The sequence below is a fragment of the Schistocerca nitens genome, chromosome 5, assembly GCF_023898315.1.
Source record: "Schistocerca nitens isolate TAMUIC-IGC-003100 chromosome 5, iqSchNite1.1, whole genome shotgun sequence".
NCBI lineage: Eukaryota > Metazoa > Arthropoda > Insecta > Orthoptera > Acrididae > Schistocerca > Schistocerca nitens.
In genome coordinates this window covers 149,379,909-149,392,536 of record NC_064618.1, presented here as the reverse complement: position 1 = coordinate 149,392,536, position 12,628 = coordinate 149,379,909, and the positions used below count along the sequence as shown (strand labels likewise).

Here is a 12,628-nt window from a genome sequence, read left to right as displayed (position 1 = left end):
CACGTGTCGATCTGCTAAAGGTGAGTGACACACACACACACACACACACACACACACAGTGTGCTCTGGTGGCACTTGTTTATTAACAAGGAAACCTGCTGCAAATTTGTAGAAGCAGTTCCACAACTGTTTCTCCCTTTGTCCATCAAATGGTACATACTAACAACCATAGAGGAAAGAAAATTACATAGGTGTACCAAATTTGATAGTTGCAAATTATTTTACAGCTGCCAACAACCTTGAGCGTTAGATGAAACTGGTAATTTGCCATGTTGTGAGAAAATGTTAGACAACTCTTTTCTTTAAAAAAAAAGAAAGTTTTATTTATGTTACTCAGACATCAGCATGATGTCCCCTCCTGCAAGCCAAATGTCAAAAGTTGATTTGTTATACCTTGAGAGCCATGTAATTTTTTTTAGTTTTTGCATATTTTGTAATGAACTGTTTTTAGATGGAGAAAGCAAGTCAAGTGGTATGTGTGTTCGATTTAAACCACTGATGTTATTTTATTTCAATAAAATGCAACACATTTGGTAGCATAAGTATACATTTCCTTGGAGTTGCAAGACAGATTTAAAATACCTTCACTGATTTCAGAAATAACCTTAGAAAAAAGTAGGCCTCTTGAAAAGAGTGTATAAGGTAGAGAAGAATTGTGTAAACCAACACTGTAGGTGACTGCCAATAAAATGTTGGTTCTATGTTCATTATTGTCAGTTATTACCCACTGTGTTATATCTATTATTTTACAGCTAAGGAGTGGTTTTTCTTTGAAAATGTAGCAGTCACATTAAAAACTGACTTGACAGTAGACTTTAAATTAAAGAAAAAAATTTTAAAAAATCACATTGTCTGTATATGTAACCCAGCATCTCTGCATCACAGGCACACACTGACACTTAGTTGCAGAGACGGTCTTAAAAGTCTGTACTTAAAAACCCCTGATCTTTTTTAAACCTTTGAAATGGTGCTACAGTAATGAATTTTTTACATTGTTTTGCACCCCAGTAATGGGCAAATTATCCAATGAATCAGTATTTTTTTCAAGAAAGAAAATAATGGTATGCTTCCTCGAGGAACTTTGCAGATGCGTAGTTCTGTTTATTGTCCAGTTCATAGTCCCTAAATGTATTTTTACAGTCAGTTTTCTCTTTTGTGAAAATGATGCTGATAATTCAGAAAATATAAATTGTTTGGCACTGATCATATAACTGTAAATTTTATGTGTGTACAGTGAAATCTTTGATAAAAATTTGTCTTAAACTCAAATAAAAGGAAATGCAACTTTGTGAAATCATGCGGCTGTGAGAAGTTGAAGTACCACAAATTTATTGTAATTCGTGACAGGATCTTATATTTAACTTTTAATTCAGATTATGTTGAGAATTGTTTCACACTTGTGTAATATTTATTTTGCTGAGTGTCAAGCAGGTGTTAAAAATAGGCCAACTACAGAAGTGAGGACAGACAATTTTAGTTTTAAAATTTCATTTCAGCAGCATAAACTGTCCTATTATTTTCTTCCAGCATTTGCTCACATCCTAAGAAGCTACAATATAAGTCCAAGCAATCAGATGATGACTTCAAGTGAAGAAGAATTTGATTTTGGTGAAGATGAGGAACCGGTGAGAATCTAATTTTATGAATCAGTTTGCACTTACATTGTTCTTCTGTGGTGTGAGATATAATTTTGTGTTTCTTTTCCTCAAAATTCAGGATGTTAACAGAGTAAATGAAAGACTGTTGTCACTATACATGCGGCCTGATCTTCTCAAGTAAGTTTTGGTCTTAACAACTAAATTTATTCTTAGCAGTTAATTTTTGAAATATTTGTGGACATATTGCACTGTTGTATGCAACTCTCTGATAACAGCTTTTTGTGTATGCTTTGTCAAAGGATTAACTATTTGACAACTAATGATGAATATTTCATGTCTGTAATGAATGCAAAGTACAGTTCTGTTGAAGCAGCACCCTTATAGAGGGCAATCCAAAGCTCTTCATTCAAGTTAATACGGGAGGTAGAGGACATAAAAAAACATATTTAGTTACTGTATAGATGGTCCCGTGTGGCAATTTCTAATGCTAGGGACAGTTTGCACAGAAAGTAGTTTAGAATGTTGAATAGAACATGGGCATTCACACGGACTGCTAGAATGTGTGACCATTGGCCTGTATATAATCAGTATGTCAGACCATTGATTGCTTGTCCATTTGAAGATTTCTGGCATGCCTGCAATGGTATTGGCAGTGATGGAAATTATAGCGATGAGATCTTCTTCTGTTTCCACAATGGTTTCATACACCAGCTGCCTCATTTGCTGCCTCCCCACACCCACCCCCAAGGAAGAAATCCAGGCACTAGAGATCAGGCCAACCCATAGATTTTTCAAAGGGGGTTGTCAGATGGTTCCTCACAGGAGTGCTGGAATGAGCTGGTGCCCCATTGTGCTGGAAATACATCCTTCGTGTAAAATTCAGAGGTACACCCTCCAGCAATTCTGGCAACACATGTTCCATGAAGATGTGATATCTCTGCCCGTTGAGATGGAAAGGAAGACAGTATGGTTCAGTGAGCCTATCACTGAGAATGCCGCCCCACATGTTAACGCCGAATTGCTATTGATGGCACAAGCAAATTATGGATATTAAAACAGCTTTCGTGGGTAAGAAAAACCTCGTCAATGTGCGGGACCTCGACTGGAAATAAGGGGCGCAGCACAGTCTGTTGTAAAAACCACTGGGCAAACTGCATGCATTGGGGAAAAATATTAAGGTGCTAGTGCTGCCACATATTGAAGATGAAAAGGATGAAGCTGCTAGTCCTGTAATACAATGCACTCAAGTCTGTCTGACACAAAGTATATATGCAATAAAGGATGTACTTCAACATGTCACAGAATATAGTCTTCCATTTTGGGAGTTCGCACTGTAGAGTCCAACCTATATTATGCATACTCAACCTACATCATGCATACTTGCATGGAAAGTGCTTGTTTCATGTAGCAGGCAATTCGGACATCTGAATGTTTCTTGTTTTGGAACCTGTCTGTTTGGAAAGCACTGTCGGTGCTCTCTCCATTTACAAACCCATATACCAGATGCATGATGGCCGTTTATACACACATAAAACACTCCATGTTCACTGTTGTTGTCACAGGCGAGTAACAGTTCCTACTGAATCAGTATATTCCCAAAGAAGTCACATTTGTTGTCAAAATATGGTGATACTTGTGAATGAATCAGTGTGTTTCCAAACAGACCTTGGAGCCAACTGTCGGTACACAGAGGAGTTTTGAATGTACACATTCCCAGTCAGTGAAACCAACAAAGCAGCTTACTTCAGCTCCACTAACTAAATGATTACAAGTTGACTTAGAGACCATATGTTCCTTATAAAAATGTATTTATTTCGATGTTCTCTACCTCCGGTGTTAAGTCGGATGACTAGTTATGGAACACCCTTTACTTATTCATAAGATGTGCACTGTTGGGCATTATAGAATGAAGTATCTGCCCTTTTACTTCAGATGCAGAAGGATATGGTGTTATACAGACTAGTCGTAGAGCCTAAGGGGAACACAGTGACTGCCCTGAAATAAATTCTTTTATAGTATTTTTCGGCATTGAGTTACCCAAATATTATCATTATGGTAAAGTATTCATATCATTTGATTAAAACTTGGTAAGGAGTCAAAATTGGTAATAATACAATTTGTGCTTCCTGAGACTGAAGACTATAAATGAATATATGTAGTTGTATTGTTACAAAAAATATCAGCTAAAATCAGTGCAGATACTTCCTCCTTCATATTCCAGTTTAGTTGTTTGGCATTGAGAAACTTTGCGTCATACTTGCATTCCACATGCACCGTAGAAAAATGTTTGTTGAGAATCCACCTGAGGAGCAGACTTCATAAAACCATAGAGATGGTCATGCCTTGTGCATATTAATGACATATCGCTTTCTCGTTTGGAAAGCATGATTATGGCTTCATATGCAATAATTGCAACATCACACATCCAAACAGTTCTGACATGATGGGAACATCACATCATGATGCAAAGTTTCTGTTTCTCTGACATCTGTGGCACTTATAGTTAGTTGTGGCATTGCCAACATAATTCTTCCCAAATGTGCTCCAACACTTATAGAACACATGCTATGAATACATACTATTCACTTATTACTTTGCAGTCAGCTTGGTCATTGTACACAGTCACAAGAAATAGTGTCGAAAAAGTACTGTTAACGGCTTGTGGTGGTCAGGCTTGAGCGTATGGGTGCTTCAGGTATTACAGGTTTTCCTCCTTCAGTATCTCTATTCTGCAAACTGACACCTCTTCCTTAAAACTGAACTTGCTTAATAGTGAACTTGAGGGTGTAGAATTAAATGCACAATCACTTTTTATAAATTTTAGACCTTTTTGTCTAGATGTGATTGTATATTGTTGCAAAGTAACTAGATAGTTTATAAAGTTGACTGCAGAATGTGAACTGCGTTAATGTATCTAATTACGAGGTGTGGCTAGAAAAAAACCGGACTAGTACTGGTGAAACAGTAAAACGAATGCAATAAGGCTGAAAGTCGCGTGGCCTGTCACGTGACTCGCTCCACCTACTGCTAGAGTTTCATCTGCCTCCTGCACTCAGTCTGCCCGTGGCGTCTGTTTTAAGTAGTTGACGTTTTGTCTGTGCGTCGGAAAATGTTGAGTGTACAGAAAGAACAGCGTGTTAACATCAAATTTTGTTTCAAACTAGGAAAATCTGCAAGTGAAACGTTTGTAATGTTACAACAAGTGTACGGAGATGATTGTTTATCGCGAACACAAGTGTTTGAGTGGTTTAAATGATTTAAAGATGGCCGCGAAGACACCAGTGATGACACTCGTACTGGCAGACCATTGTCAGCAAAAACTGATGCAAACATTGATAAAATCGGTAAACTTGTTCGACAAGATTGCCGTTTAACAATCAGAGCAGTGTCTGAGTTAACAGGAGTTGACAAGGAAAGTGTTAGGCAGATTCTTCATGAAAGTTTCAAAATGAACAAAGTGTGTTCAAAAATGGTTCCAAAATGTCTCACAATTGAACAGAAGGAACGCCGAAGAATGATTTGTTCTGACATCCTGGAAAACATTGAAAGTGATCCCACCTTCTTACAAAATGTTATTACTTGCGATGAATCGTGGTTTTTTACTTACGATCCCGAAACTAAACGCCAATCGATGCATTGGAAAACTCCTGGTTCTCCACGACAAAAAAAAGCACAAATGTCAAAATCGAAATTCAGGCAATGATGATTGTTTTTTTTTTTTTTTTTTTTTTTTGACATCAAAGGGATTGTGCACATTGAATGGGTACCAGAGGGACAAACAGTGAATCAGCATTACTACATTAGCGTCCTGGCTACCCTACGTGAGCGAGTACGGAGAAAACGGAACGATTTGTGGAGAAAAAAGTCATGGATCCTTCACCAAGACAAAGCTCACAGTGCGTTGTCAGTGAAGACGTTTTTGGCAAAACACAACATTCCCATCTTAGGTCATCCACCCTACTCACCTGATTTGGCCCCCTGTGACTTTTTTCTTTTCCCTAAAGTCAAGTCAGCTTTGAAAGGAACTAGATTTGAGACTGTTGAAGCAGTAAAAGAAAAAGCGACGGAAGTAATGTATGGACTTACCGAAAATGATCTGCAGCATTGCTGTGAACAGTGGAAAATTCGTATGGAGAGGTGTAGAGACCGAGGAGGAGAGTACATTGAAGGAGATAACATGAAATTGTAAATAATTGTAAATAAATGTTTTTTCCAGCATCAGTCCGGTTTTTTTCTAGCCGCACCTCGTACAGTGTGAGTGACTGTGAATGACTATTACGTGACAACTGGAGGCTGAACTTGAACTCAATTTTTTTTATTAATCAAGCACTTACAGATTATAGCTATGTTACCTGACCACAATATTATTTCACTTAACCTCCTGTGGCTATTATCAGAAACAAGTGGTGATGTCACCGTAAACAAGTATAGTGGCGTGTAAGAAAAATGCACCACATTGTGAGTGATTTCAAGACACTTGTGCATATACTATCAAGCAGTTCACTGTGTCCTCGCGAAACAAAGCCAATTGAAGTGCACTCACTCCTAGGAGCAAAATTGTGGTCGACCAATAGAGGAGAGCGAGAGCGCGCGCGTGCGCACACACACACACACACACACACACACACACACACACACACACACACACACACACACTCTTTTGTTCTGACCTGTTGACATTACTCCTCCACATAGTCACCACCAAAATTCAAATATCAAATATTTGCCGTACCGTGACACCAGCATCGTTTACCTTCATTAAAGAATGGTGCATCAGCCAATTGTCGGCACTGTCCTTGAGCTCATAATCAGTTGTGAATGCTGAGTAGCTGAGCTGGCCTTCATCTTGTAGAAAAGATGAAAGTTGTTTGATGCCAAGTCTGGACTATAGGGAGTATCTTGAAAAATCTCCCAGCCTAAAATCTTGAGTTTTTTCTTCGTTTAATTCGCAGTGTGGGGTCAAATGTTGTCATGAAGGAGAATGATTGAAGGAAAATCAGTTGCCATTTGTTTTGAATTTACCTTTGGAATTTTGTAAGTCTCATAATAAACCTGTGATGTCAGTGTTCTCACACATTAGTCTCATGAAATCTGCTGTCAAAATACTTTTGCAATCACAAAAAACTGTAAGATTCATTTAGTAGTTTGACAGTATTTACTGGAATTTTTTGGATTTATTGGGAAAATGGATGTCTCATGATTCTGTTTAGAAATTCCTCCTGCTCTTCATGATAGTGCTGAACGAATGTCAAAGCCGAACCCATTATTTCAGTTACGTGAACATGAGTTAAGCACTTTGGTACCAACTATGTGCAAAACTTAGGATGACCTAAACTCTCTGTGACAGTTTTAGTGTGGGTTGTCCTCAAAATCTGGATCATGTATCAGAAATTGAGAATGGATATCTTACATGTACAATTTCGTCAACATGTTACACAAGTTCATAAGTCACATCTGAATGTCTTCCTCGTGCTTTCATTGTGCACATCTGTGCATCCATCCTTGAATTTTCTATAACCCTCCATCACACATTCACTTCTCTAACCCCATATCATACAGTGACACAGTCAATGATGAATCTCAGCAGTAGTGACTCCTGCCAGCAGGAAGTGAATGACAGAACATATAATACACAATAGCAGGAGGCACAATAACACCGTCCATTTCAATCCCATGATGTTTACTCACTGACGAATACAACAGTGCTGATTGATGCAACGTGACCTTCAAAGACTCCTTGCCTCTCTGAGTGGTCCAGACATGTAGTAATCACTTGGATTGAGGTCTTTGAAGTATGGCTGATGTGGTGGAGTATTATAGTGCAGGTCATTGATGGTTGCAAGTGTTGCACTAACATTATGTTATGTTGCAAAGTGACACTTTTTGTCAGAAGTTCACATTGCTTTGATCTTACTGCAGCCTGAAGCATGATTATTTAACATGCTGGAATATGACACACTGGTGACTGTTTCCCCTAGTCGTTTAGTAAGCCAAGACAACACTTCATTCATCCTGAAAGTGTGTCAGCAAAACCTTCCCTGCAGATGACTGCATCCAGAATGTCTTGGGTTATGGCACTGGTTGGTGGTAGTGTACCCAGGTTTTGTTTCCTGTAATGACTCTTGCGAAGAAGCCATCACCTCCTGCCTCAAAGCGCCTCAAACGTCCTTCCCAGATATCAGTATGTTGCTCTTGCAATTCTTTAGTTATCTGCTGTGGCACCCATGTTGCATACACTTTGCAAAATCATGACTGCATATCATGAATGATGTAATGTACTGAGCCATGACTAGTGTTAAGATTTGCAGCTGTTTCATTCACTGTCACACAACGATTTTCCATCACAATGGCTTCAACTGCTGCAATAGACACTAGTTCACAATGTGGTGTGCCTGACATGGACACTAAATGTTTGTCACATAAGTCACGTCATTTCCAAACTTTCTACTCCACTGATAAAATTGCTGCAGTGATAGATATGCATCAGCATACTGGACTTTCATTTGCCCAATGCTTGCAATAGGTATCATAGCTTCACTGCTCAGAAAATGTGTGACGGAACGCTGTTTCAACTTGGTCCATGTTGCAGGTGTGGTTGTCATTGTGAATTGGTATTGTAGCTACATTTTGCCTGTCAGTAGTATGTTGCTGCATGTAGGACATTCCTACATCATTCGTAACAATTCTGCAAATGTACAGAACAATTGTGCGAAGTATCAGTTTTTAATTACAATTTTAAGATTTTCATTTGACTTCCTCTTGTATCTAGTGGTGAATAGATAGTGGGTTTTTGCATGCATGCACAATTAATGCCTCTGGCTGCTGATGCTGGACTGCAGACTGCAGCTGCACCTGATAGGAGAAGCTACCTGACATGCATGGTGGTGGTGGTGGTGGTGGTGGTGGTGGTGGTGGTGGTAATGAGGAGGCTGTGGCGGGGAAGAGGAGGGATAGCAGCGTAGGGGTGGGGGAGGTGGTGTGCTGCTGGAAGTGCACAGGGACATGGTGGAGACTCAGTAGAGCTGCTAAGTGCAGTTGTGAGGTTTGAAGTTTGGGGGGGGGGGGGGGGGGGCAAGAAAAAGAGAGAAGCTGAGAAGGAGAAAAAAAATCTGTTGGGAGTGTTGGTGGAATAGAAGGCTGTGTAGTGATGGAGTGGGAGCAAGAAAATGGATATGTAGTTGAAGGTCAGGGACTAGTGAAGCTAGAGGGGGGGGGGGGGGCTACAGGAATATTGTATTTATTCCAGGAAGAGTTCCCACCTGTGCAACTCACAACAGTTACTTTGATAGGAAAGACCCAGATGGTGCAGGCTGTGAAGCAGTCATTGAAGTGAAACACATTGTGTTGGGCAGTCCCAGCTGCCTTTTGGCTATACTTTGTTGGTGGCCATACGTGCGGACAGACAGCTTATTAGTTCTCATGCCCACACAGAAAGCACAGTGGTTGTAGCTTAGTTTGTCGATCAGACAACAGATTTCACTAGTAGCTCTAACTCTGATGGGATAGGAGATACCTGTGATCAGACTGGGAGGATGTATGGTACAGTTTTTGCACCTAGGTCTGAGCCATGAGCCAAGAGGTTGAGAGCAGGTGTGGATTAGGGATAGTCAAGGATGTTGTGGAGGTTTGGTGGGCTGCAGAATACCGCTGTGGGAGGTGTGGGAAGCATGGTGTGATGGGTAATGTATTCCTCATTTCAGGGCATGGCGGAGAATGTTATTCAGTTGCTCCAGTTGTGGGTGATACTGAGTCACTAGGGGAGTGCCCTTTTGTGGCTGGATGGTGGGTTTGCAGGCATGATAGATGTCTGGAGAGGTATGTTTCTGTACAAGGTTGGGAGATCAATTTTGGTCTATGAAGGCCTCAGTGAGACTCTTGGTATATTTGGAGAGGGACTGCTCATCACTACAGTGGGAGTATGCTGATTGTTGGTGAGCTTGATGTGGACTGAGCCAAAGTCCACACAGAATATGGTGGCTGATGTGCAGTGACCCATTTTTTTCCAAAGCTCTGGGCCAGTTCATTCCTTTGTTTGGGAGGGGAAGCGTACACGTCTTACCTGTTTTCGGCCAGTTGGCAGAGACAGAATCGAGGCGCATTTCATGCTGTCTTTCTCAAAATGATGTTAAGGAAACTATTCAATAAAATTTTTGTATTACTTATAGCTTCATATGTCAGCTTCTTGATGACATGCCCATCATTTCAATAATAGTCACAGGCATTGTGACATTTGCATTTCAGTAGTACAGTAAGCGAAATTCAAAAAAGTTTACAGTGAAAATAGATATCGCTAAGATTTTAAGCTTTATGCATATTGCGTAATATGTTGCTGGGTATGAATTTTAGCTAATCTATTACATTTTTCTTTAGACTTGGGTGGAGGTGTCTGTCGCCAGTCTCAAGAAAATTGATCTGATATAGCACATTTGTTTGTGATCGCGTGTTCCAGCAATAAAGTTAGAATGGAATATTCACAACATTGCTCATATTTCATAAATGGTTTGAAGTATTGAAATGAGTTTTTGGCAAATCATAGTATGCAAAAAGGAGAATATTTTGCCATATGGTTATTATTCCAAATTTCATTATCTACAGTATTATTCCAGTAACTACAGAATTTTTTCAATAAAAGAATGTAATTTTTAGGGGCCATCAATAATTGGAACAATATAAGTGAAGACATTACACATTTATTTTCGTACATGAGATACACTTTTTTGTAAGCTGTTGACATAACTTTTCCTCACTTGATTAACAAATGTTTCAGAATTCTCTTGGAATTACATCTGCACAACATAAGTGAAGTGACATTGTTTAAGCTGCACTGCATTATAGATCACTGCTTCCGTTGCATTTTTCAGTGGAATTGTTTTCAGATACTAACCAAAGCAGAGGTGACAATAGATCTTTTCAAAGGTCACCATGCAAGTGTAGGTGTGCAGGGGCTCCACTTAATATTTATGAGAAATGTGAGCATAGGCTTTAGCTTAGAACAGCACTTTCCCTCCAGCATTCAGCATTCCGTCTACAGCACCTGTCTGCAACTCCCACCATTACTGCTTTCCCCCCACGTGTGCCTTGCCAAGTGTGCATCTACTGGCCACATCATTCTTATGTATTCTACCAATGTAGCCATTCTTGAGGTGAAGGTAAACATAAAGGAGGGTTCCTTGTTGTGTTGTAGAGGACCAGATGAAACGAATGGGAGGAGAGGTGTTGAGGTTCTGGAGGAATGCAGATATGGTGTCCTCGTCTTTGGTCCAGAACATTGTCATCAGTGCATCTGAACCAGGGGCCCTATTCTGTATCATACATACCAATCAGTGCAATATGTTAGCCTCGATAATGAAGTCATTTTTGGCTCTTTGTGAGAATTTTTTATTCTGTAAGCTTTGATCAATCCTTCTGCCAATTTGCTGAGAACTGTACAGAGGGGTGGTTAGGTTTTACTATGACCACTTGTTCAGCTCATTGTGATTTGTTTACAGCCAGGGTTTGTTAGTTTAGAATTATTGAGTGGTTTTAGTTTCGGATTTAGTGATTGTTTCACTGAAGAATCACCAGGATGCATCTGAGTGGAAAGTGAGTTAATAATAGACTGTTTTTTCTTTGTTAGAATTATGGTTTGTATTGTTACGCTGAGTGATTATAAAATATTATCACATAATAACTGTTATTTTTATGTCATTAAGAGTTTAAAAATTGTTAAATTTCAAGACGTCGGATCTGCTTATGTATATTATGTGAGCCTTAGCTGAATTTACTAGTGACTTTGCATACTTTCCCGCAAATGGTTTAGTTATTAATTATGGAAACACATTTACAACTTTTAAGTAACAACGAAAACATATTTTGTGAAGCATGATAGTGGAAACCTTCCAAAATTTCATGTGTTTATGGCTTACGCCTGCATCATTCAGCAGCGGAGTTAAGCCTGCAGCTCTGTCCATTAGAATGATCAGGAATAAAGCGCTTGGTGTGTACTAGTTGTTGCAGTCAAGTGGTTAAGGTAACAAACTTCAGTGCCAAACGTCATTGTTTTGCACCCCACTGGGTATGAAAGATTTTTTGTTCTGTTCATGTTTGTTACACGTTCTTAGACTTAGTTATTAGTGAAAGTTAAGTATTTTTTTTGCAGTATTCATTGTTTTTTATTTGTAAGAGAATACCCTTACTTGTCACAAGTATTTATCTGCGATTGAATCCTTAACAACAGGAGACAGAGGTGAAAGGTCCTCGCCATAATATTTTTAGACTACACCACCATATACGAAACATTTTGATTCATCAGATGCACGTTACAAACTACGATGAACTTCAACAGCTGCACTCGCCACATGCTCTCAAAAAGGTGTTTCTTAAATTTTGCTTTAAACCCCAAATCATTGATGTATCATATAGGGAAGTAGGCTACTTCATCATTTGGATCTCTAGGAGTGAGTTACAACTACATTCTGTGGATCATCTTGGTCTTTGATATACACTTAAACAATTTTCTTGGTATTTTTATAGATGCATTTGTACGGTGTGGTACTACACACCATTCCTAACTCATACTCTGAAATGTTAAATCCAAAACAAGATGTCAGTCTAATGAGAATAATATAACATAATACGGCATCTATGACAATTTCGAGAACATAGTCAAATACCCTATAGTTTTTATGCTGGCATAATGTAGTCGGCAAAATTTTAGCAATACTATGTACTCTGTACACACTTTTCAGTATTGTGAAGAGTTGGGTGCTTGTGTTGGCTACTAGCTGCTTCGTGTTTTTGGCACTATGCACATTGCAGTGTGCATTTACAGCTTTCAGCCAATTGCTTTTGGTTGGCTGGTGCTTGGAGAACTGACAAAGTGCCTCGGTTCATTAGAACTGTGGTGTCACCGCCAGACACCACACTTGCTAGGTGGTAGCTTTAAATCGGCCGCGGTCCATTAGTACATGTCGGACCCGCGTGTCGCCACTGGCAGTGATCGCAGACCGAGCGCCACCACACGGCAGGTCTCGAGAGACTTACTAGCACTC

The 12,628-nt window shown here is 39.5% G+C and overlaps 1 protein-coding gene across 2 annotated transcripts in view; it reads left to right on the top strand.

Annotated features, from left to right (window-relative positions):
- The window catches only part of LOC126259285 (nuclear valosin-containing protein-like), a 159,627-nt gene that overhangs the window by 24,937 nt on the left and 122,062 nt on the right, over window positions 1-12,628 (top strand). For both annotated transcript variants that reach the window (XM_049955932.1, XM_049955931.1), the window contains exons 3-4: window positions 1,528-1,625; window positions 1,717-1,775. In XM_049955932.1, coding sequence (XP_049811889.1) covers window positions 1,528-1,625; window positions 1,717-1,775 — 157 coding nt within the window. The remainder of the gene's footprint in view (window positions 1-1,527; window positions 1,626-1,716; window positions 1,776-12,628) is intronic.